The sequence below is a fragment of the Scardinius erythrophthalmus genome, assembly GCF_964197995.2.
Source record: "Scardinius erythrophthalmus genome assembly, chromosome: 2".
NCBI classification, from domain to species: Eukaryota; Metazoa; Chordata; class Actinopteri; order Cypriniformes; family Leuciscidae; genus Scardinius; species Scardinius erythrophthalmus.
This window is the reverse complement of record NC_138222.1, coordinates 28,710,984-28,738,918: the sequence shown is the minus strand read 5'-3', so window position 1 is coordinate 28,738,918 and position 27,935 is coordinate 28,710,984. Positions and strand designations below refer to the sequence as shown.

The 27,935-nt window shown below is 37.9% G+C and overlaps 1 protein-coding gene across 1 annotated transcript in view; it reads right to left on the bottom strand.

Annotated features, from left to right (window-relative positions):
• The window catches only part of brsk2b (BR serine/threonine kinase 2b), a 139,140-nt gene that overhangs the window by 66,497 nt on the left and 44,708 nt on the right, over nt 1-27,935 (bottom strand). Inside the window, exon 2 of the mRNA XM_081394144.1 lies at nt 2,407-2,501. Within this exon, the coding sequence (XP_081250270.1) occupies nt 2,407-2,501 (95 nt within the window). The remainder of the gene's footprint in view (nt 1-2,406; nt 2,502-27,935) is intronic.

Genomic DNA, 27,935 nt, shown 5'->3' with positions numbered 1-27,935 from the left:
TGCACTCTCTTACTTTTACTGTGTCCCACCAAGCACACACTGACAGGAAGTACCGAACCCCTGCTTTCAACATACAGACACACATGCTTTTCAACACATTGACAGCTGCACACCGGCTCCACGCTATGCAAATGCCAGACAACGAGGGGTTCACTGGAGGCTGAGGAAAGAGAAGAGGAAAAACAACAGAATGACAGGTGACCTCCTGCCGACTGTCTAAAATTATGCTAATGAAGTCATTATTGTTTATTTATTACTTCATGACTGTGGCAAAGATGAACTCCAGGGGGAACATCGCAGCCAATGACTGGGAGACTATCCAATGAGTTAAACTGAAATGAAGTCTAGTTAAAGCCAATGAATGGAATCATGGGAAATTACACCATAGAGAAGATTAGTCATGACTTTGGGAAGTGCGCAAGAACCACGGGTTGTTGTTTCGCTCTTTTGCCTCCACTGTCGATCCCCGCCGCTCAAAAAATCTCAGATACACCGAAGGAGGCGTGCAACATCTGAAGCTGTTTTTACTACAAGCATATCGTTTTCTCCCCCACCTCCCTCCTCAAGCCAATCATGTTAGGTTGCCACGACAACAACCCCTGAGAGAAGCTAAAATAAGCAGGAGATACAATGCAATGGGTTATGTGACCTTCAGAGGACGCGACTAACTATCAGTCACGGAGGCGGATTTACTCTGAATTTGCGTTAGGATCAGACAGCATCTGTTTGTTTCTGAAATTATACAGCTTGGTGAGGAAAGTAAAGTATGACAATGAGAAGCACAAAAGCATGCCTCCACAATCAGACTCCCATAAGGCCTAGCTCTATTTCCTGCAGAGAAGCAATTTCCCTCGCAGTCCAAACACCTATGTGTAAGCAGGGGGATCTGGGACCGGATGACTGTAAAGCTCTATCTCACATCCAATTACAATGAGGAACCAATCAGCTCGTCTAAATTACTGCTGCCCCACAATCCACCAGGAGTTAATGAGCCATTAACCATTTAATGAAATCCATATGATGCTGGATGGACACTGAGAGGAAATCATGTTGATTGGGTGAAAAGTTGAGGTGATCTGCAGTATTTTTATGTTAAAGCTCTATGAATTTATAAAGCAAAATGGAAAAATCAGGAATATCTTAGGTGCATCTTGTCATTTTTGTACCACAGTAGCAGTTTGACAATTATTCACTCTGTAAAGCAAAGAAAAACTGCTGACTTTCAGATAATGTTATAATAAAAACACAGGTATGTGACCACCATATTTGTCCAGCAAAAAAAAAAAAAACACTCTATTGAAGACAATTAGACTTAAGAAAGACATTCATTCATTCATTCAGTTCATTTTTCAACAGTCCTGAGATATGTCCTAACACATAAGATCAATTAGCATGACGTTGTCCATTTATATATTTTCCTTGTCACAAATTGCCCCATGAAACATGCAATCTGTGTAAACAACCCAAATTTTGCAGCCACATCTGTGGCATTTCCTGACTCTTTTCAGATAATGCTCTTGGCGGAAATTCATTCTTAGTGAACAAAATGGTATAAGAACAGCTTTGTCCCTGCAGTGATTAAACATGAATAGTAATAATATGAAGTAATGGGTTTATTAAAATGTGTTGTTTTAGAGTGTTTATATTTGTTTATAGTGTTGTTTTTATAGTGTTGTCTATTGTATTGTCTATAATATGTATGAGAAACAGCCTTATTCACTGAAACCTAATTTACCTACGGGTATAAAATAAAGTAACCTGAACCTAAATTTCTCTCCAACATTTGGCTTTCAACAAACACAGAGAGGGAACTTTACATATGATGAGCTATGTATAACGTGCCACTTTCATAAGAACTAGAGCATCACAGATGGAGAGCTCACTGTGCACGATTCAAATCGGATAATGAACGATTAGAGATAACCTTAACTGAACTCCTGCTAATCAATGTCCAGTCTGATAGTAGGTCTATGTATGTCATTGCCACTCCTTACACACTACTGAAGATGGGTAAAAGCATTCAGGGTAATCCTTTCATATACTCGAACAATCCACTGACGGCAGTTCAGCACAACAGTGACAGCAGCCTGTTTGTACTCCAAAGACTCTTTCATGTTTTGTTGCTGTAGCAAGAACCTTGGCATAATTAGGACAGAAATTGTGCTAACTTTCCCTTTCAGCAAGATTTTTTTATCGCATTGTGACAGAATAAGCTTTGTGAGTCTAAATAAATGTAAATCCTCAAACTCACCCACCACAATGTAATTGTAATGTAAGTGACAGATTTGGTACAAGCAGCCATCTTTAATTGACAACTTTCAATTCCATTATAATTCAGCACAGAGAGACAGGCTGGTTTACTTAAGTCATCGCATGAAGTACATTAAAAAAACAGCACAATCTTACCTTCATCAACACAGATTCGCTGAGTTTCTCCCGGTTAACAATTTTTATGGCAACTTTCTGACATGTGACACAGTGGATTCCCAGCTTCACGAGGCCTGGAGCGAGAGTAAAAAGAGAGAAGAGAGAAAAGAAATTCTGTCAACACGCATAAAAAGTACATCAACCTAAAAAGCACTTAGATGATAAAAGGCTGGTCCCAGCGTGAGTTTCATTTCGGCAAAATGAGAATTCTCTATCTAAAGCCCCCTGGTATCCATAATGTGACAACCAGGGGCACTTTTCATGTCGCAAAGTAAATGTCAGAGAACATACATAAACACAAACAAGGCCAGATCAGAGTCGAATCCCCCACAATGGCTTTTTGTCATATCAACGATAAAAGACTGTCACTACGCTCAAAGGCTGACACGGGCAGAAACCATATTTGGCTAAATGCCATGTCTGTGCATGCCTTTATTACCCCCATACATTTTTCAGCATGGCTCTGCATATCAAACTGTTGATTTCCCTGAAGGTTTACACAGGGGGCAGAGGGGATATAAAGACCTGACAGGTCTCTGGATCTCTTTTATATGTATGTCGTTAAAGCCCAAATGGCATCTTGCTCCACTTTCACAACATGCCATTGATGTTGTATCACAGGAGAGGACGCTCCACAGACGCAATCAACACCCTCACACCGGACTCGAGGGCGCAGGGGAGAGCGTCCGGGGACCCGATGAATATTTCATCTTGCCGTAATTGCCTTACGCTGAGATGAACACACACAGACATGTGTAAAATGCCACACGGCGGCTAATGCAATTGTGAGTCACCGGCAGAACTTTCGAGGAAGACAAAACCTGTAGCCGAATACAAAAAGAAGTTGTCTTTGCATACACAGTGAGAAAGGAACTCAAGAACTCTGATGGCCAATGTCAAACCTGATTTAAAGACTAGCATGGCATGTTGTGTGGCCAGCATGGGATGCTTCTGTGCTAGTGTCCCCACCAGGCTTCTCAACTATCTAAACCAGCAAGACTTCTTCGAGCAACCAGCTTCAACACCACCTGGAAAATTCTGCTGGTAAACATGCTAGTCCATAAACTGGATCATCACCAACCAGTCTGAGGGTCAATGACATATTAGACGATCCACTACAAAGAAAAGGACAAATCTTCTAAAAGGGAAGAAATATCTATATTAAAGCATGTGTCGAGTTTGTGTATATAAATTATTTGTAGACATCTGAATCTTTAAAAAGTTACATAAAAGGAGACCTAATGTAAAGATTTTCAGTTAAGTCAAGAGTCAAGCCACATGAAATTTTAAAACCTAAACTGAATAATACATTTAAAATTTGAAAATATGCTTAGCAGCTTTTTTAAATTAATAGATGAATCCCAAAAAACTTGGACTAGCATGATCAGGGAATGAGAGACTTGAAGTCTCCACTCTCCTGGCTAGTAATTATTTAGGGAGGTCAAAATCATCTAGTCTGAAAATGATGAAGCTCTAATGTCAAAAGGCACTTCAAATTCCCCTAAAAATCAACTTTCTAATCATTAAAACATACGGCAAACCTCTCTCATAAATTGGTGCAAAGGAAACCATGGAAACCTACATGAGCACAACTAATCAAAGATAGGCTAAAGTTAGGCTAGCACAATTCAGTCAGTGTTCTGTGCAAAAACACATTAACATGAATGAGTCAACAACGTTCGAGTCTCTGAAGCAAGTAAACAAGCAGAGTTCTTGTCATTTGCAGAGAAAAACAACACTCGCCCATAAGAGATTTCTCAACTTGACACACAACTAAAAAAAAAGTAAGGTTACTAAAGCTGCGTGTGTGAATAAAATGTCTGCAAGCAATGGGAATAGTAGAAACCAATATGTTATGAAAAAAGAAGAACAAACGTAATATAGAGCGTTGAATGAGTTGAAGTGGTACTTGACGAATTAGGTGCCAGAGTATGGCTAAGGGTTTGTTCAAATATGAACACCAGTAATCAGGGCCGGTTCTAGACATTTGGAGGCCCTAGGCAAAATTCATGTTGGAGGCCCCCCACCCCCAATAAAAAAACACTTGAAACAAATATGATTCCTAACCTTTTTATTTATACAACATTTAATTTTAAAAGCAGTATATTTTTACTTACACAGTACATAAGTTTGGACACATTACTATTTTTAATGTTTTTGAAAGAAGTCTCTTATGCTCATCAAGCCTGAATTTATTTGATCAAAAATACAGAAAAATAATATAGTGAAATATTATTAAAATTTAAAATAATGGTTTTCTATTTTACTATACTTTATATTTCTGTGATGCAAAGCTGAATTTAGTGTCACGTGATCCTTCAGAAAACTTTATAATATTCTGATTTATTATCAAATGTTAGAAATGGTGCTTAATATTTATTTTATAACCTGTGATACTTTTTTTCAGGATTTTTGATTGTTAAAAAGTTGTTTTAAAAAAGTCTTCACTATCACTTTTTATATATTTAACACATCCTTGCTGAATATTCCTGTTTTTTTTCTGTATTTTTGATCAAATAAATGCAGGCTTGTAGAGCATAATAATCAAAAACATTAAAAATAGTAATGGGTCCAGACTTTTACCGGTACTGTATGTACATATTAATAAAACTTTATCTAAGGTAATCTCTTTTTTGTTTAATGAAGATGTTATTGTTGTTGTTGTTGTTGTTGTTATTTTGCTGTTTTATTCAATTTATTCACAGTTCCAGAATCCCACTTCAGTAGATGAGCATAAGTGTTTTTATATTGCATTGCTACCTTAAATATGCTATACACAAATCAAGTGGAAGAGAAAGACACGATCGCTACTGAGCAGAAAAAAATATATAAACTGATATTATTGGCGTAATGTCAGGGTATAATCTAATCAGCAGCAGAATTTAGAAGATAGACCCATAGATATGAGATCCTTTATTTGAAACATTTAAAAATGTTGTAGTGTGTTGGCTTTTTAACTTAGAATACAGACGTCTTGTCTTTTAATTTTGTAGCTTTTTTACTAGTCAGCTCCCGACGCGATGTTATTCATTGTACGCGCAAATTCAAAGCGTCGCGTCTGGGCACGTTAATGACGCTCGCGCTCTTTTAAACTCGTAATAAAGCGGTGAATGATTTTTCCAGAAATGACGCTGATCTACAGTACAAGTTTATATTTAGAATACATTGCAATCACTCCAAAATAGATGACGACAACTCACACACCTGCATTATGAGCTGTGCTTCTTTGTGTGCTTATTAGGCTTTTGCCTCGCAGCACCTGATGGATGCGTTCGTTACACATACTTTCAGAAGCCGGCACCCGCTTTGTAACGGACACATTAATTGGTTTAACTGCAGTAATGTAACAGTCTATGGTTAAGATAAACATCGTACAAATAAAAATTGTAGATAGGACTTTTTTTTGTCCCTCTGTCTGGGCCCCATCCCGCCAATCGGGCCCTAGGCACGTGCCTAGTTTACCTTTGAATTAATCCGGCTCTGCCAGTAATACACTCTTTGCTGAAAAACCATTTTGGTTCCACAAAGTACCCAACAGTTAAAATAACAATTTGTTTTGTTATTCTAAAGAACATTCTGGCGTATATCCCAGTGAAACGGCTTCTCGGACAAGAAAAAAAGTAGGGCGGGACTTGATTTTATCCTTTGGGAATTGTTGATTGCTATTGCCGGGATGTCATGTGAGTGACAGGCTGTCCCGCTCTCGTGCAAGTAAGTAAACACGTCATCAGAGAAGTGAAGAAATGTTGTTGCAATAGAGAGGGGAGATTATTCTGACTAAAGATTTAGAGAGCACATGACTTAGAGATCTGCACAGATAAATAATATGCAATATTCCATAAAAAAAAGAACCGTCCTTTTTGATCTAATGGTGACTTTAAGAGAAAAAAAAGAATGGTAGTAAGTAATAGCCTTTCTTGCCATATTTCCCTTCACCCTGAGACTCCACCCTCTCTTTATATTTACTCTTTCCATAGTAGTAAACTGAAATAGAGCAGCTTTGATAAGCTAACACATACACAGCAGCATGATATCATGTTCTCATGGCTGCACAGTGGAACAGCATCCCCGGAGGCTCAGCGTGTGTTCTCGTAGGCTTCCCTCATCCACCCGCTGCAGGGGCTCAACAGATCAATAAATGGGAGTTCATCAGTTAGAGTGAATTGCCTGCTGGTGACCTTCAGCAATAACATGCATCAGTAATCACCAGGGCTTCTCCCATCAACTACCACTCTGTGTCAGATCGTCTTTGCTGTATGTACACACACGAACACACTCAGACAATACCTACTTTTCTCACACAGTCTCTGTCTTCTCTTTTTCTCCGTAATCCCCACATTCCCCCAAAGAAAGACACAGTAAAGTTTCTTTACCTACTCTGTCTCAACTACCTAGAAATAAATCCCACGGTAGGCCTTGAGATCCGTTTATTTTGCCGGGACTCTTTTCTTTTTCTTATTAAAGAGCATGTAGCATGATATTTGGCAGTAAAGTTGAGAACACAATAGATAACCACGGCTCTTGCCAAGGCCCTGTAGTCCCACTCAGATCTATTTTTGATTATTGTTGCAGCAACAGGGCTCCAGTATAAAAAAAAACATAATTACACAGTGGCTGAAACAAATGGAGTCAGTTTGAGGCTAAATGGAAAAGGCTACTTATGCTTATGTATTATGCATGTTGCTGATAAAGGTATTACAGTATGTATGTAAATGGTTTGTGACATTCAACCTGAGTGTTGGACACTTTTTGAGAACAATCTGTAAATTAAGTGTTGGTTATGAACACAAGACTTCAATTTAAAAAATGACCTGCAGTCACTATTAACGTCTTAACATAGATCAGAAAACAAAATGTACTGTTTGAGAATATTATGTTATTTACAGTGGGCACACACACTCCAATCTATTTTATAGTAATCCGTTCTAGTGAACATCACACACACACAAAATTGCAAACACTCCTGATATACATCCACTGATGTACAACTTCAAATTTGGTTCAATTGGTTATTCGGAACTCTCAAAACACTGACCTGCAAAATTCCAGAACAGACAGTGGTATTTACAGGTTGGATCATTGGATAATTGAATTTGAATCGAAACCATGACCTTGGCATTGAGAACAACATGCTGTTTGAGCTAAAGGAATTAAGCTCAAATGAAATCTACTATGGCCCTGGATCAATACATCACACAGACAATTGATCAAAAAGATCATGTTAAATTATTAATATGACCCCTTCCCTGCCAACTAACCCCACAGCCACCTTTTTTGTTAAGTAATGTCAATGTAATAATACAAACTGGCAGCCATTAGCCTTAGAAGCACTTGTTTCCTATGCAAAAAGATATGCTAATGTTTCAAACCTCTGACCTTCCACATCCCCATTAACCCATTGAGTGCTGACTCTAAACGCAGCCAGTCAAAAGTGTCTGACAGTGACGCAGGGCAGGTGTGAATCACAGGGATCTGATGAGCGCTTGTGTTCTCTGACAGGCTGTTTAGAGCGGGTCAGCAGGAGTGTCTTCAGCAGTAATGAGGGCTAACCACTGAAAACAATAACACCAACTGCTCTAATAACAGCAAGTAGCTCATAAACCCTAGGAGTCAGGCATCATCTTTTATGTTTGTTTTATTTTCCTCGTCGCCTTCACTGAAAAAAACCTTCAATTAATCCTTTTATAGTTTCTGCCTAAGGGCAATGGTGGTCTTGAGATCACCACCCACACTTTCACCACTGCTCTTCCCTCTGTCTTGTAACTACCAGCGTTCTGCATTTATTTAAAGGTCTGTTTTTAGCATTTGCCGCTTAGGCCTCACAGAGCAGCTGGATGGAGATAAACGATTCACTTTGCATTTCAAATCACTAATTGTTCATGCGGCTTCCACTGGTCCAGAACGTCCATGGGTCTCTTCTCTCAGAGTGGTTAACACCTGGAACCTTCTGAAAACACACTTATGTCCTCAAATGTATCATTTTTACTGTAACTAGAGCTTCCTAAAAATGATTGGAAGGAAAAGGGAAGTTATACTCCTCACTACATCACAGTTGTGAAGGACATGACAGTTTAATTTATGTAGATTTGATGCGGTGTAGTAACATTTTATAAAAAAACTGAAAAACTGCCAGTAAGGAGCAATTTTGCATTAAAAATAAATTCAATGATGCTCATGGTAGAGTATGGTAACACCACATACTTGAACATAAAACGGTTAAGGAAACTGTACATATATTTCAAATAAATGTGGTTCAATTGAATGTTCTACTCATCAAAGAATCATGTAAAATATGTCAGTTTCCACAAACATTTTAAGCTACATAATTGTTTTCAACTGTGATTTCTGAAGGATCACCTGACACTTTGCCTTTAAATATGTATCTTCCAACAAAGATAGTAAACCTGATAGTAACCTGAAATCTGGAACATTGGAGACCAGCCAACAAATAAGAAAATATCAAATATTATGTACTTTCTCAGTTTCTCAGTATATAACTTTAGAAGTCAGTAGAAAGTCCCCACTGTGATTTAAAAGTGTGTGTGTGTGTGTGTGGGTTGGGGGGGGGGGGTTGTTACCAGGTGACTGCCTTTTAGAGAGAAGCCATTTGGAAATTTCTCAGTGAGCCATCTGTGCCTGTCAAAATGATGATTGATGATCTTAAAATCTGAATATGAATATATATATATACTGCCATAGCCAACTTAATTTACATATATATATATATACAGTATATATATATATATATATATATATATATATATATATACAGTACCAGTCAAAAGTTTGGAAACGTTACTATTTTTAATGTTTTTGAAAGAAGTCTCTTATGCTCATCAAGCCTGCAGTTAAGAAAAAAAACAAAAAAACAGTAATATTATGAAATATTATTACAATTTAAAATAATGGTTCTCTTTTTTAATATACTTTAAAATGTAATTTATTTTTGTGATGCAAAACTGAATTTTCATCAGCAAGTACTCCAGTCTTTGGTGTCTTATGATCCTTCAGAAATCATTCTAATATGCTGATTTATGATCAATGTTGGAAACAGTTGTGCTGCTTAATATTTTTTTTATAACCTGAGATACTTTTTTCAGGATTATTTGATGAATAAAAAGTTAAAAAGAACTGTATTTATTTAGAATAGAAATCTTTTGTAACAATATCGTTCAAAAGTTTGGGAACAATAACTTTTTTTTTTTTTTTTTAAATTAGTACTTTAATTCAACAAGGATGCGTTAAATTGATAAAAGGTGATGGTAACGATTTATATTGTTAGAAATGTTTTTATTTTAAATAAATGCTGTTTTTATGAATAAATGCTGTTTTACTCATCAATGAATCCTGAAAAAAGTATTCCAAAAAAATATATTAAACAGCACAACTGTTTCCATCATTGATAATAACTGAGTATCAAATCATCATATTAGAATGATTTCTGAAGGATCATAAGACACCAAAGACTGGAGTACTTGCTGATGAAAATTCAGCTTTGCATCACAAAAATAAATTACATTTTAAAATATATTAAAAAAGAGAACCATTATTTTAAATTGTAATAATATTTCATAATATTACTGTTTTTTTTTTTTTTTTACTGCAGGCTTGATGAGCATAAGAGACTTATTTCAAAAACATAAAAATAGTAATGTTTCCAAACTTTTGACTGGTACTGTATATATATATATACAGTATATACATGAAAATTAGGTTGGCTATGGCAGTAGTGAAAAGTTACTTTTAATAGCAGTCCATTTGGGATGAAGCTACATGAGACACAGGGGAACTATCCCCATGAGGGATTCAATAAGCAAGGGATCACTCTCTTTCTCCTGGCTCTTCTTTGTGAGCATGTAATGTAGATTGTTGCATTTATCAAGCATCATTGAAACAATCTGAGATGCCATCTGCTAACTGCAAACACAGAGATATAATAAGAGTCCCCTCCGGCAGACAGACTGAAGCGCACTTCCTCCCAATCATGTCCGTCATGCTGTATTCAGAGCAGCCGGGAGTGATTATGGCCTGAATGGCGACTCACCATGAAGGTGGTGAAGGGGCAAAATAAAGTTAATCCCAACACTGGCAGAACAATAAAAACAATGATTTATTTAGCAGACACATTTAACAAAAGCTCCCTACACAAAATAACCACTACAAGCCTGAAGAAAATATAACATTTTAAGTTTGATCAAAACAATGTAACTGTAGAGGGTTAAGTAATTTTGTATGTAAGGGGTATGTAAGGGGTTTACTATAAGTTCAAATGTTAAGCTCAGCATTTGTGCCATAATTCTGATTACAATTTAAAAAAAAAAAAAATAGAAACTCCTCTCTTTTCCTTTAATTGTTTTTTTTAGAAATGTGAAGCTTATGAGTGAAGTTAATAAGTGTTTTTTATTCACGTCGGAAGCACACACACACACACACGTATGTGTATATATAGGTGTGTGTGTGTGTGTGTGTGTGTGTGTGTGTGTGTGTGTGTGTGTGTGTGTGTGTGTGTGTGTGTGTGTGCGTGCGTGCGTGCGTGCGTGCGTGCGTGCGTCCATCAGTATGCGTGTCTGTGTTGTAGATTTAAACATAACCATTTTTAAAAGATTATTAAAGTTTAACTGAAAAATGAACACATTTCTGTTCAAACCTGATGATTCATGTAATGCAACAATCAACCACAAACTTATTTGCTTAGTAACAGAAATAAAGCAAAATCTCACATATTTATGGTGCAATTCTTCATAAAATATTATATCAAAATCCTAAAACTTTGATTATTTTTAGGGTTAAATTAACTTTGAGTAACAGATTTACAGTTTTACTACTGAACCCCCACTAGTATATGTTCGATTTTTTCTTCTTAGCTTGCACGTCACCATCATTGAGATGAATGTTAAGGATACAGAGTGGAAAACTTAGCATTAACTTCTTTTGCTTTGAAAGCTAAGAGCAACAAATTTAGCAGAACAGCGCACTGTCATTCACTCAATTGCACAGCAAGACTGGAGCGAAACAGAGCTCGGGTGCTGCTGAAGTGCATAGTTTTTCAGCGACTTGAACTGTATATGCGCAGCGGTCGCACAAATGGTTTGTCAGAGTTTCTCACACTTTAAAAGTATTTATAGCACCATAATGTAAAAAAAAACAAAAAAAAAACAGGTTGTGTGACTATAAGAATTGATTACCTCAAAATGTACTGTAGATCACCATGAAGGTGCCAGGGAATTTATTTTAATTAAATGAATACACCTCTGGTTATTGTTCACGTGCAAGTGATTACCCCTCCCATCTGATGGTTATGCTCATTTTTTAGAACAAAATAGGACTTTTTACATTTGAAATAGTTAACCCTAGGTCATTTTAAACCCCGGGTAAACTGAATCCTGGGTTATCATGTTTCACGTTCCACACACTGCTCATAATTTACCCGGGGGTTAACAATTAATCCTGGGTATTCATAAACTGATGTTTCACGCTGTACATTCCTAAACCCTGGGTTAATTATTTGCATATTTGCCGTGTCAGTGTCGTTGACTGGATGAACGCAGCATGCGTCCGGTTTACATAGAAGATCTAGCATTACGCATCCTCGTATTGCCGACTGCACTATCGAGTTTATCCTGAATGGACATTTCGGACTATAAAGGTAATAATGAAACGGCCTCTGATGAAATGGTCATATTTTACATTTTTCCTCTCAAATACTGAATTTACTGTGTATACAATGCTCAGTGTTTCAGTGACTGTCCAAAGCATGCAAATATGACTACGCAATTGGTAACATTCTAACACTGCATCGTTTCACACTGTACACGTTTGTCACCGCAATGCAGGGTTAACACCGCAAAAGTTTGCTAAGCCCACTTCTAAATTACTTCCTTTATCCGAGGTTAAAAAGTTGTGTTTAGAACCATGATAACCCGGGGTTAAGCGCAGTGTGAAAAGCCCTAGTGAGAAATACAGATGCAAAACGGGACTGTGAAGTGAATGGAACTGTTATAGTACCACACTGCTATGTAAAAATGCTTAGTAGACAGTCACTCAATGTTGTCAAGCATACTCAATTTCAAATAAATCAATGAACTTGAGTCTCAGGGCTTATTTCGGGCTCATGTCGGGCTCATGTCCAAAAACATTCCCAAAGCTTCTACATGGGATCCCTGGAAGGGGGATGTATTGGACAGCAGACATGTCTCCAGCTGCCCCTCCCTGAAGCACATGCTCCATGAGCATCTTGGGCCCGATTCAAATAAAGGGGCTGCGTGCCAACGACATTAAGCATGTGTTTATTGCTTTTAATGAAAGCCAAGGGGAGACAAATAAATCCTCAAAGGCTAAGCTGTTATTGCTGCCTCCTGGTGGGCTGTGAAAGTGACCAAGACATCACAGAGAAGTGGACACTGATGGATAAACAATAGACAAAAAATCCTGTCCCTAATCCAATCCTTATTAACAATCAAATCTAAGAGCAAAAACCCAATGTCAAATCCCAAAACCCAATTGTAAAATTGGCACCGGCCAACCAGAAGCATGTGAACCGCAATGCAGAAGTGTTTTGGGGAGGTTTAGTGGGCTTTGGTGGGGGTTGTGTTATACCGGTCACCATTGTAGGAGGCTGTTGACATCTCTCTCAAGCACTGGCTGATTCGAGTGATGCGCCAGTGATGGCTCGCTCATTACCCCACTGCCTACTGTATATTAACAGTCAAGCGTGGGGAATTCTGCCTCTCAACACATCATCTGCTCACTCTCTCACACTCCCACTCGCCTCTGTGCTTTGCTCTCTTTGCATTCTTCCTTTTGATCCCCTCTCCTCTTAATTCATTACAGATAAAGGAGCCTCCACAATGGATCTGTCCGGTTTAGATAAAGACAATAGAGGAGCAAGGTGGAGAGAAAGCAATGGTTCAGTTATTGTACAAAAGGCACAGCAATGCCAGTATTGGCCACAGTTCTACAAGGACTAGCATCTGTTTTGCATTCAACAATCAAAGTCATGAAATGGACAGTTAACCAAAAAAAATTAAATGTTGTCATAATTTACTGCTAACATATTGTTTATAACAAGGTATTTTGATGAATGTTCTAGTTGTTTGTACATATAAGCAAAGTTATTGGCCATGCTTTGACTGTATGGAGAAAAAAAGACATTTGAGATTTTTTGCATTCCACAAAAAGAGGATATTATTATCCTTTTTGGAAGAACTACCTCTTTAAAGTGAAAACCAATGCACTTCCAAAATATAAACAAGACCATTTTTAATGATTTCCAACACATGCCGCTAAATTAATTATGCACATTTGTGTGGCATGACTGAGGACTCTGAGAGGGATATTAACGTCATTCACTTATTTCAGCTGAAGAGCTATCGACCCCCTCTGCTTTCCTTTCTTATTTACTATTATGACAGCTGGCTGTCACTCCTCCTTCCTCGACCTCAGCCAATCATGTCACCCCGCTGAAGCTGTTACAGCCAATGGGCTATTGATTTACTGTCTTCGTTACTTCTCAGATGAGATTTAGGATGATGCGATCGGGGTCACTTCGGCAGAGGAGGACGAACAGCAGCAATAAAGATTTATTAATTTAGTTAACGCATTTATCATGCAGATAGGTTTAAATCTGTCCTGAAATGTGTTAAAAAGTGTCAATTAATTTTCAGTTTCGCCACTGAGAAAAGTCACCAAAAAGAACAATGGTACTACCATGGTGTTTTGGACATTGAACTGATTTTGATATACGGTATACTGTGGCAGCAGTACCATTTATTTTATTTATTTTTTGGACATGTTCCATTATACTGTAATTAATGTGGTAAAAACCAGGGTATAAGTGATAACACTTTCCATATAACAGCTGTACAGCAGCTGCATGTTTTACTGCAAGTAATCAGGCATCATTTCAGATCTGCACCTGGGCATCAGGTCAGCATCACAGACAACCTCTGCTCTTTTCCTCCATTGTATCCGTTTATCAATCAGATCCGCACGGGTGCTCTCCAGTACGGGAACACGGAACAAGAGAGGGAAAAGAGAGGGATTAGAGGAGACGTGCCTGCAGAGTCGTCATGAGTATTCACAGTGCATCACATGTGGGAGAAAGATGAGGACAGAGCAGGCTGTTACGCAGCACATTCACGTATAGAGTATTCCTCTGAGACTGCAAAAACAGACAGGACCAGCCTTCACTCATACACGTATCTCCTGTTCACACTGCTGTGTCTTATTTTTCCTCATATTCTTAACCTTTTGCCAGTCCCTTTGGGGTATGTATGTGAGTGAGTGTGTGAGTGGGTGGTAGTAGATTAGTTCAGCAGGAGTGGAGGGGCATGAGGTTAGGGAGGTTACAGAGTTAATACCTCTGTGTTCAGGGGTTTCTCTGTGATTCTCTCATCTCACTGGGGGAGTGAAAAAAGAGTCACTTAAAACAAAGAGTGGAAAGATAAAGAAAGAGACTGAGAGAGATAGAAATGGAGAAGGAGAAAGAGAAAGAGAGGAGGGTGGGAGGGGACAGACAAAGTAACTCAAACAGTCTCTCGCTCAAGAATGGGTGTCTGCTCCTATTTAGGATGGCCTCTGTCTGGAGAAATGTCAATGAATGCTGACAGAGCAAGACCCGGAGCGCTGTTTTAAGATGAGCGTGGCCTCCAGTCTGATAAATCAGCTGAAAGTTTCATGATCGTCATGTTCTTTAAGTCACCCAAGGTCAAGAAGGAACACAAAAGGAAAGCTTTTTTCCATGCAATTGCAACAAATGGGACTTCCAAGATTTAAGAAAGACACAAAACAAATTCATCCACGAAACAGATTGATTCAAAACGCACAAAAAAACATTTACTCACCCTCAGGTCTTTCCAAACCTGTATGACTTTCTTTCTATTGTGGAATAGAAAAGAATATATTTTGAAAAAATGTCTCATTGTTTTTGTCCATACAATAAAATTCAGTGGTCATTAAAGCTGTTTGGATACCAACATTTCTCAAAATATATTATTTTGTGGTCCACAGAATCAAGAAAGTCATACAGGTTTGGAACGACATGAGCATGAGTAAACACCTGAACATCATGAGTATATTGACTACTTTTAAGATTTTTTTTCTTTTTAACTATGGTCAAAGAAAATTAAGCATAGCGTCAGTTCTGGCAGGTCACGTTAGTCAAGCTCAGCTGATACACGTCTACCTATGGGAATGCGACGCCTATCAGTGTATTCATATATAAGCTCCTTCAGCATTATCAACAGCTATCGTGTTTCTCAGGAGCTAATTACCCTCCTCCATTCCCAGCTCCTCCTCTTGTCCAGTCAGTGTGGGATTTTGATTCCCCTTGAATCAGAATAAATTCTCGAATTATGTTGTACTTTAAAATCTTGAATTAATGATATCTGCAATACATTCATGTTGGTTCTGTTCTGTTTACCCTAAAGGGGATTATTGCTGCTGTCCCTGCTCTTATCCATGCTAGGCTGGGCTGCGTTTCCCAAAAGCATCATTAGCCAACTATGTTCGCAAGTTCTGTCGTTATCAGCATAGTTCAACGAGTCAGTGTTTCCCGAAACCATCATTCTAATGAACATTCGCAAACAGCATCGCAAAGTTGTGTAGTTGGAACGACAGCTCTCGACCTGTGGCTAGAAGCATGGTTTCTAGTTTACATGACATGTGGACTTAATAAATCCTTATCAACCCGTGTCTTTTATTTAGAATACATACAAATGTCATTTACGTCTTTTAGTTCGTCAAGAGATTTAAAGCACCGTTTTTGAAGAGTGCGCATGTGCGAACGTGCTCTACTATGTAAGAACGAGCCTATGATTGAATCTGCAAATAAAGCAAAATAACTGAGAATAATGAGAAACAGTCCTCAGATGCCATGTCTGTAATTTATATCAAAACATCTAGCATTAATTCGATCCAAACAGATTCATTAAAAGAAGTTATTACTCCACTACGTGCTTGATGTCATAAACCAATGTGGTTGAATGACCACTTTGCGACAATACGGTTTCGGGAAACAGTCGTGACTAGCTAGTTGATTCCTTCAACGATGCATCGTACTATAGTAGTTAAGCAGCGAGTTACGTTGTTGTTCGGGAAACACACCCCTGCATGGATGCGCAGGGAGTTCTTGCCCAGAACAGAACCATACCGCCAAACCTAACTGTATGCTAACTGTCAATCATATTTGACGATGGTGGTCCTGACAGAAATGACCATTACATTGTTAAAAATGTCTAATTTTGTCTTTCAAATTAGTCAAAATAAGAGTAAGTGCAAGATTAGAGTTTTTTTCAGGTGAACAACCGTTTTAAAAATGAAAAGGAATCAAAACCTAATTTAAATAGGTGAAAGTGATGGCTTTTTTTTTGTGTGTGTGAGGAGCAACACTCTCTCAGTGATAATACAAATCAGTTTCAGTCTCCCAGAGCAAGAAACTCATAGGCAGCAGAGCATGACAGAGAGGACTTGAAGAGAGAGAGAGAGAGAGAGAGAGAGAGAGAGAGAGAGAGAGAGAGAGAGAGAGAGAGAGAGAGAGAGAGAGAGAGAGAGAGAGAGAGAGAGAGAGAGAATAAATACCTTTCTAAACAAATCAAATTACATTTGCATCCTAAAATTCTTATAATGTCAACATCACAACAGGATCATGAATTTTTTTTTTTTTTAAGAGCCCATCAATGTTTTTTCTAAGAAAAATATATTGCAACTCTTAAAGAAAATATAGAAGTCTGACATCCGCCTGTTAGAGGCCGTCTGAGGAAAAACATCCGCTTCATCTTCCCCCACAGAGCAGCACCACACTGGGGCAAGAGGAGACACTGAGCGGCCCCATTCATTATTAATCAGCTAATTAAAAGAGGTTCACTCCCCCTATCACACAGCAGATGATGAATGGAGAGGGAAAGACTAGAAAACAGGACAAGTCCCCTGAGGAAGCAGGAAGAAAGTGAGAGAGACCAAATGGGGGAAGTGGGAGTGAGATGCATCTAAGATGTGAAAGGGACCTTGAGTAAACAAACAGCAAAGTTTCTTCTCATTTCAAGTAACTGAATCCTTATAAGACAGAATATTAGGAAGACAAGTGAGAGTAAGAACCACGCTGAACTTTATGCACTCAAATCTGACTGTAAATAGTGAGCCAGTCTAGATATCAATATACTATATTATAGTATATATAATATACTATAACTGAATAAGAAAAACAAAGTTTAAAGCAATATTTTACGTTTTGTTTAAGAAAGCAAGTTGCACCAGAGAGTCTAAGCTAAAATTCAGCCTTGCCATCCCAGAAATAAATTACATTTTAAAATATATTACATTTCACTTTTCTCATTATTGTTTATACCTTATTTTTGATCAAATAAATGGTCTAGGTGAGCAGAAGAGAATTCTTTCAAAAAGATAAAAAATATATATATATTATACATTTTAACATTTAAAGTTGTGTTCATTTACATTAGTTTATGTATTATGAACAAAAAAATTAACACCAATATGTTAACATATTAACATTAACCTATTACTAAACGCTGTCAAAACACTACCATTGTTACATTCCTGGCTTGTTTCCCTGGTTTTGTGTTGTAAGTGTATTTCCTGCTCCCCTTTTTCCAGTATTTTGCCGCTGGCAAAAACAGCAATGCAATTTTGAGAGGCGTCACCCCGACAAATCTCGCGAGAATCCCGACTTGCTTTATGGCACGACGTCACATGAAGTAGCCTCTATGGAAGACTAGCACGCATTTCAGACGTGAATCATGGCAGAGTCGACGAAGAAATCGCGGTCGGAAGAGTGCAGAGACGGCTCTGCGCGAGTGGTATTTACTCCACAGCGACTCTAGGGGGAGCTGTTTGAGAAAACCAGAAACTGCATAGTGTGATTTTAAAGCTCACCCGCATTACAACCATAGTACCACCACATTATTTTCTTATAAGGGAACTTTGCAATTTACTGGCTGAGAAAAAAATTGGCAATCACTGCACATAAAATTAAAACTCGAGCACTATTCCAAGTTTTCTAACACTATATGGCCGTATCTAATTCACAGCAACATTGCAGCGTGTTTGTCTGCAATTCCGCCATCATGCAGACTTTTCCCAGAGGTCCTAGAGAACTGCACATCTCCTCTTTAATTACGAGCCTTTTATATAACACACACACACACACACACACCAACCTGCTTCCTCAACTTAAAAACTAATTAAGCCACAGGAGGGAGCATGCTCCAGTTTTTTCCTCCTCAGCCATGTGATATCAGAGAGAGTGAAAGAGTCCTGGCATCTGAAGAAGAGGATGAGGCAGAGAATGTGCCCTAACACAGACGGATCGTGCTTTGAAATGCATATATAACCATGTTTTTTGTGTGTCCGAAGGGAACGGCTACTATATTCCTTCCTATAATGACCCTCAACACACCCAAATGCTGCAACAACTACTAAAAACAAATATAGAATGGAATTAGGACACATCCTTGATTTCCATACCTTATTCATATCACACCATTACTTACTTTGCATATGTTGCTGAGTCAGCTTCTACACATTTGCCTCCAGGAACCACATGGCTAAGAGACTAGTCAAACCCATGCCAGTCAAGTTAATTGAAACAGAGGGCATCAGAGTCGACTGGTATAATGATTCGTTAATAGCGCCTTTAAATATTTAAGGACTACATTAACGGAGAAGATAATGTCAATGTATTTTCTAGACAGACAGCGGCGTAGTATCCAATGGGTGGGACGTGAGCAGAACGGGTGTTAGGCTGCCAATGCTCACTATCCTCCACAGACATCCCATCATGCCTGTGCTTCCTTTGATCTCCACATCCAGAATGATGTCTTGAATTAGACACAAGACTCAACATTCCTCCTTTACCTTCCTAATTATCTCCAAACAGCTGTTTCCATATTTCAAAATACAAACATCTTACGTACAACACATGCATGCATAAACAAATAAACATATTTTGTCATTTAAAAAGGTGTCCCGAATTTTTCGAAGCATCTGAGGGGAGACATTGCAGGTTTGTGAAGAGATATTCGTATTATTATGCACGTAAGCTTGTGTTTGAGGCTATAACACAAAAGAGGTGCTATTATATAATACATTAGCCCAACTGTATACGTCTCAGATGCCTGAAATGAGTGCTGACCAGGGTGCCATTAGCAGGAGACATTCCTATTGTCATTAAGCCTTACTCTGTAGATGTGCTAACGTCATTTTATGACAGATCTTTTCACATAGCAATGCTTTCATGTCAGTAGCTTAATTGACGGGGAAAGAGAGTAATTGCACGGCTCTCCAAAATTGCTTTTAATTGGAGAAAACTTTCAATGATGTTGTAGAGTTTGGCATTTCAAGACTTGAATTGGTCCTCCTTAAGTATTAAATGTTTGTCCTTAACAGCTCTTTTTCCATTGCGGTAAAATCACAATTTGATACCATTGCTACACAACAACACCGTTTAAAAGCCTTATAATATATACCATGGCATATAGAAAATGACCAAGGTATTACCATCTCATACCGTCATTGTTATCACCACCATGATACTTTCATATAATTTTTTGTATTATATGAGGGCATTAATATAAAAATTGCTATGGACAATTATTGATAAATTATCAATATTAACATTTATATTTAAAGGGATAGTTCACCCAAAAATGAAAATTCTGTCAGTAATTACTCACCCTCATGTTGTTCCAACCCCGTAAGACCTTCAATAATCTTCAGAACACAAATTAAGATATTTTTTATGAAATCTGAGCGCTGTCTCACTCCTCCAAGGGACTGAAACTTGCTGGCCCAGAAAAGTTATTAAAGAGATCGTTAATATAGTCCAAGTGACTACAGTGGCTTAATCTTAAGTTCATCAAGTGACGAGAATACTTTTTGCGCGCTAAAAAAAAATAAAAAATAACGACTTTATTCCACTATTCATTTCCTTCTCTCTGGGCCTCGAGTGAGTTAACATAGTGTTTTTGCGCAGCGCGTCACACATATGACCAGCGTCGGCCAATAGTGAGCCTACGTGGTGACGTGCAACACTGACGCGCTACGCTTAAACACTAAGTTAACTCACTTGAGGCCCAGAGAGAAGGAAATGAATAGTGGAATAAAGTCGTTATTTTTGTTTTTTTTAGCGCACAAAAAGTATTCTCGTAGCTTGATAAACTTAAGATTAAGCCACTGTGGTCATTTGGACTATATTAACGATCTCTTTAATAACTTTTATGGGCCAGCAAGTTTTAGTCCCTTAGAAGTCTATGGAGGAATGAGACAGCTCTCAGATTTCATCAAAAATATCTTAATTTGTGTTCCGAAGATGAACAAAGGTCTTACGGGGTTGGAACAACATGAGGGTGAGTAATTACTGACAGAATTTTCATTTTTGGGTGAACTATCCCTTTAAATAAATAAATACAATAAATACTAAATACTTAAAACAATCATTTTAAATGATACAAGTGAATTTAAGCATCACAACATTGTAATGTGCAATACGAAACATAAATGTTAATTTTGAGATTTGATAATGGTTACATTATTAGTGTCATTAAGATTAAAGTGAGTGTTAGATGACAGAAAAATGTAATCCAAATGTAAAAATGGAGGAATTAAGCTTGCACATTAGAAAAATTAAGTTGTGGTCACATTAGCGATATTTTGGCACAATTTAGTGGTGAATCAAGTCACTGACACATGAATCAAGTCACTTTCAAACCAAACAGCTTTCTTTTGGTCAACAATGCGAATTTGAACACTAGCGAAATCTAACTACACCTTTAAATTAGGAATGAGCATTTGTGTCCATTTTTTATTTTGAGTATTGTTAGATTTTAAAAAACGAGTACTTGGGGGCGGTGCGTGTCCATCATGGCGATAATGAAAAAATATTAATTAACACACTGTAGTGTTTATGTTAATGTTGACAAAATATTACATGCCTATCAAAATATAAAAATGACTAGAAAATTAACACTCAATAATGCATCAATGTTTTCGAAAAAGAAACATCTAAAAGGAAGAACAGCTGCATGAAGGCTGAAGAGTGAATGAACACCAGTAAACTAAAGCCCGTTTTATATGATATATCCTATAAAAGATTAATCAGATATCCTTGATACACAACATAAATGTAACATTACAACTTGTATCTGCACAAAAGAACACAAATACATGTAAACTAAACCAGAAAGTGTTACTCCCATTGTGGATGCGCTCTTCCCGTAACAACGCGGGAACACGGGCAAAGCACAAAGAATTCACAACATTCTATAGTGTTCTCATAATAATGTTATGTATATGGAAGATTGGCGCTGCACATCTTGCAATTTATTTTCATCTACTTTTCAAGTGGTTTTAATTAAAACACAGGCTTACTGTAACATAACTATACTGTTAACTATAACAAGAAAAAAACTTGCTGGATTAATAATAATATCATCAATGATTTTTTGTTTTTTTAAGGAAACATCTAAAATGAATAGGACTGTATCAAATAACTCAATCATAGTCATTATTGTCAACATGCTGTTTGTGCTGTGAGGAGTGAATGAACACTGCGTAGACTGCAGCTCTTTGCTAGAAGGTAAATAAACTCAACCAATCGCATTCTATATGAGATTAATCAGATAGGCTACATACAACATAAAAGTCATATTACAACTTACATCTGCACAAAAGGACGCAAATGTGTACGTGAACTTGTCTGAATGTGTAACTCCCATTGTGGATGCACTCTTTCCCCTAACAGCAATGCTGAAACACGGGCAACTAAAGCATGAACATTCTATTGCAATAATGTTCCCAATATAATGTTGTGTATATGTGGCAGTTTGGTGCTGCATATCTTGCACTTAAGTGTATTTTCATGATCAAAGTGATTCCAGGCATAACTGCACGCTTTCAAAGCCATAGCTTCACTTTATTTCATAACTAATCAGGAAAAAAAAGAAATATATGTTTTAATGTCACGGCGATCATAGTTTTCTTGATCGATCGTCGCTGTCACGTCCAAGTACATGGGAACTCGTGCACATTACTACTTTAAATATCCAATGTCAACCAATACCGATACATTTAAAAATATCAGCTAATCAATATGGTACCAATGTATCATGCAATGTTCCTTTTTTGTAAGGTTGGTCTGTGAGCTTAAGAGGAATCAGCAAGAGAAAGAAAGGGAAACACAGAGCGTGAATAACTGGCGGGCGGTATTGGGAGCTCATGGGGCAGTCATTCGTATTAATGTCTATTACACCTGCACAACAAATACATCTGCAACCAACCGGCAATCGGCCGCACATACACTCAATGCTTCATGCTTTATCTAGCTAGAAATTTCCCATTAACTCCAAGCAGATCCTGAAGTATTGGTCTAGAGACATTTAGCTCCTGTCCATTGCATCCATTACACTTGTTGTGTTAGTTGGTCACCGTGATTGACTTGATTATCAAAAACATGTCTGGTACGCACACTGTGGCTTACGAAAGAGCAAATGCTCATAACAGGAAAGAATAGACGGCTGTCGTCGAATACAATTATATGACTTGTGAACCACACTATGACTATAACGTAATAGGTGTGTAATAGTAAAGTCAGCACTAAATAAGATGTGCTGAGGTTTTGCTTGAGATGTAACATGGTTCCCCTCCAGCAGGACTGCACAGTTCGCAGTAATAGGTCATCCCGAGGCTGTTAGGTCTCTGCCTCCCCCCAACTGAGAACCTGTCAGACAACTCAGCCTGCAGCGAACACATCAACACACACACAAACTCATGTTTGCATGCTAAAATGCAAGCCTGACTTTTCATCTGGAAACTTCAGTATCCCACAGATGTGTTAATTGGAATTATCTATCAGATGAACAAGCTGTGCAGTTTCTTTGTAGATAGTAACTGATGATTAAAAAAAAAATATATATATATATATATATATCACAATTACTTTTATTACTGTAAAACTACAATTGAAACGTATAAAAATAAACTGCGAGATGCATTTTTTAATAAACAACCAGCAATAGCAGCATGTATTAAAATACCACCATGGCACATAATCCCTGAAGGCTGTTTAAATTTCATTCTAAGGTTGTCCTCTTCTATGCCCGTTGTTTTTAAAACATCTAGAGTCGACCCCGTTGTATAAAAAGAGCAGTAGAGCTGCCCGAGGCTTTTCAATGCTGGTATATTAGTTATGAGAATTTCCCGTGTACAGTAAAGGACGTTCCTACTGTACTCCTGCTGTGAGGGGAATTCTGGGCTTCTGTTCTTACGTAAGCGGTCAAAGTCTGGAACACCTCATTACTCTCTCTATGCTTTGAGCTACTTTAGGACCCCTTCCTCGAGGATCCATGAAGTGGGCCAAAGCATCCATCATGGAGGCCCAGAACTGAGACGAGCTCAGAGGCTCACAGGGGCCGACTCAGGAGACCGGGTGCCATTCCCCAGGGTCCCGCAGGGAGATCCAGAACACAGCATGGAGGATGAAGCCTGCTTTTCTGCCTGGATAGTACAGTACACATCCATTTTAGCTTTGTATTTTATTCATTTCTTCAGTGTTATTCAGGTGATACAAAATGTCACTAGATCGATAGTTAGATAGATAATGTTTTTGATATTAATACATTTTATGTCTCAAAAAAAACATCCCGGTGAACTGTGACCACATATGCATGAATTTCCTGTTGATCTCTCATCTTGGAATGACACAGGAACGGTTGCAAATGCTACATCCCCCGCAGCAAAGACATGTAAAGTCAGAGAGTAACTGTGAGGCTAAGTGGTTTGGGAAATGGACTGCCGATAGGCCCAAGCTGCCTTAGTGCCCTTGAGCAAAGCACTCCAACCAAATTGCATCAATATATGTTCAATCACTCAAGTACAGAGTCCACAGAAAATGACTGTCAGCTGCAAATAACACGGTGCCAGGGAGAAAAAACATCACATTTAAAAGCAGTCTTACATTATGTTTATCATTCATGAGGTTAAAACATAGCCTTTCTTAAAGCAGAGTAGTCTTGTTTATTTTTTGCTAAAACTAACGTCATATCTGCAGTTTAAAACGGTAGCTAGTCACTAAATTAAATCTTGTTTAGAACTCAATACAGGTGGGGACAAAATCAATACTGTATAATACTGAGTAATTTATATAACTATTTGAAATCAATATATACTGAAGCCAAGAACCTAAACTCCTTTCTTTTGGCATTAATAACAAAATACACTGGTTACATCACAAAATGAGTCTTTTCTTTTATTTGAAAGCACAGGCTGCAAAGTTCAGTGTAATTTAATGTATCCCAATTACACAGATTGAAAATGTCCTTTCTGCATTCAAATCAATTCACTTTGGCTTTGCAGCATTAACGGGAAGAGCAAGCGGGATAAGCATCATGCAATTTACAAGCAATGTCACGTAAAAGTCTTACTGCATTACAAAATGTTGCAATACTTGGCGAATAACAACCCAAAAGTAAAGAATCACAATGTAATGCATCTTTCACAGGATCCCTGGTGATTCCGACCTCCTCTGTTCCAGTACTGCATGACTTGGATCCGCACAGCAATCCGTACACCGAGAGGCTTTGGAAAATAAATAGTCTCTTTTCTCTCCACACCGTTTCTGTGTGTCTGTCTGTGCTGCTGTACTGGCAGTCTACAGAAGTGATATGTGAGAGCACTCGAAAAAAAACAAAAACTGACTGAGAGGTTTTATTCCCTGCTGGCCGCCGGCATGGGCACTTTCTGTGCGGGAGCACTCTAAAGAAAGAGAGAATAAATGAAGGGGTAGCACAGTCCGTTCACAGATATGCAAAATAAAACCGAGCAAGAGGGATCTGGACGGTAGAGTTTCCAGAAGATTCTACCTTTCAGTTCAGTTCTGAATATGTGCAGCCACTTCTATTATTTTACAGCTCCTGATCCATATGACATAAACATGCTCTGTGCAGAAATACTCAGCATTTTACACAAAGCAAAAGAGTGGGGCAGGATGACTTATTTTTTAGGCCAACCAGGAATTTAGCATCACCCATGGTGCCCTCAACAAAAACCCAATAGGGCAAATGTGTTCCATTGGCTTTTGGATTATTGCAGAAAATGAGGTCTGTGTCGAACAAAAGCTTATGATTCTTATACGTTTTGTACATCATGATAATCTCCACAAATGATTTATGAATTTTGAAGCTTAAATACCATCAGCAGAAGTCAAAAGCTAAACGTAGGCTATAGAGGGAATGCATTGACGTCACTTTCCCGCCAAAACACAGCCCTCTCAGCCAGACTGAGTGGCAAAAGAGCTTCTGTGTGACTGGATTTAATAGGGGAAACTGAAAAAATGCAAGTAAAACAAACGATTATCAGTTTAAACAAAAGGTTGGACTCAATATAGTGGTCCTTACAATTTACCAAAGATCCAGTGATCCATGGATATTAAAATGCAGTCAGGAATACTGTTTCCTGACATTAACAGCTTATGTTATGTGCCGGATTTCGACTCAGGGGAAATACATAAAGCAAATTTGCATGTGAACGCTTTATATAAATACAATATAGGTAGGTCTACATCCAGGTGATTGCTCAATCCAATGTTATATATATATATATATATAATCATATCATCCAGCCCTAAAAGTGGTATAGTTTTTTTGTCAGTGTTTATTTAAAAACATCCGATTAAGCAAAGCCGACAACGCACGTGGTCATAAACGCTGAAACTCGTTTTCTTTTATCGGAGTAAGGTCATAAACGGCTTAAGCATAAACCGGCCAACACAGGTAGTTTTTTGCATCTTACTCCGATTTCGCACGGTATGTTAACACATTATCCTGCTTTCTGTCGGCTTATCGAAGTGTGCATGTGTGAAATGTGACAGGAACACATTCTTAGTGCAGATTTAAACACATCCAGACAGAGCGAGCATTTTGCAGGAAAGGAAGAAGGAAATACTGTATATCACAAATGCAGACTCTTTCATGACCCAGAAAATTATGAAAATGTCCTCTCATCTTGTGCAGCAGAAGTAGAAGTGGTTCAGTCAAAACGCTGCATCTGTAACTGCATGAGAGGATAATATACGAGCTGTAAGTTTCCCGCTGACATGTTGCAAGCTTTAATTCACATCATAACCGACATAAGTCAGTCAGACTACCCACTGACTGAGTCAGATACGCAAATGATTGTTTTGTCGTCACACAGGGGCATGGCCTGATTTATTAATCAAGTAGTGTAAACGCGCAGCAGTTTACTTGCGTTGTCATGGTTACTGGCTACGTCACCATCACTAAGCTTTCGACAACTCTTTCAGTCTTTGTTTAAAACATTAATGATGTATTTTATATTGTAGAATAAAACGTCAAAACATCTTGAGCTTGTGTTCACCAAAGACCTTGTTTTAAGAATTACCAACTAAAAAAAAAAAAAACATAAAAAAAAAAAACAATGACTTCAGGACGATGGAACCAGAAATGTTAAAATGCTAACTCATTTCGGGGTTTTGGCTTACAAAAATAAGACATCCCTGCAGCTCTCAATTAGGATAATCTAATTGTGATTTGGATAAGTACTGTATCTGCATGCATTATATAATGCTCCTGTTTTAGTCCGATCTATTAATGTAGTGTGAAATACATAAAAATGCTTTTATATATATATATATATATAAATGCATTTTTTGCATTTTTATATATATAAACTTGCACATGATATGCGGATAATAAACACATATCGTGGCCATGAATTAAAGTCCAACTGAAATCAAAATTGACCCTATTTACTTTGTTAGCGCATATTACTAGTCTTGTGGTGAAAAATTAATCCGTGCAAGTTAATACACAGAAAAAAATTTTTTGCCGTCGTAATCTTTAATCAAAGTCTGAAAAGTTACTTCCGGTCTGGAATGGCGTTCCTTCTCTGATGATGTAGGTTTGACGGCTTGGGTTGGGAAACGCTTAACCACTCCCCTCAAACCGTTAGTCTGTTATGAGCAGAGATGGAGAGGAGGAGTGCTAGAGTAAAACCCTGCCCTCTGTTCAATATTCCGTTTCTCTTTGAAATACGTCACAACACTGGAGAAAAGTTTTTTGCCTTCTGGTTCACGCAGACTTTAAGAATTTGTTCCCTCAATTCAGTAAACCGTGGCCATGTTGTGCAAATCTGTTCCCTTGTTTTGATGCAACTAAAACAAGGTAACAAATTATTACAACGTGGCCACGATTTAGTAAAATAAGGGCGGTGAAACCAATAAGCAGATAAAAAAAAAAAGAAGAAAAAAAAAAGAAAATTAGGACACTTGCAGACTTTTAGAGACACATCAATAGTGTGTTGTTTTCTTTGCTTCTTGTGCATCTGGCTACCAACCAACACATAAGGAAACTGTCTGTAAAAAGCATTTGACATGTACACACACAGAACAAGCATGAGAGCTTTTTTTGTGCTGAACACCGCAATGCGTTTAACAACACTCGCAGCTCGCATTACAGTTCATTATCCAGACCGTAGTGAGC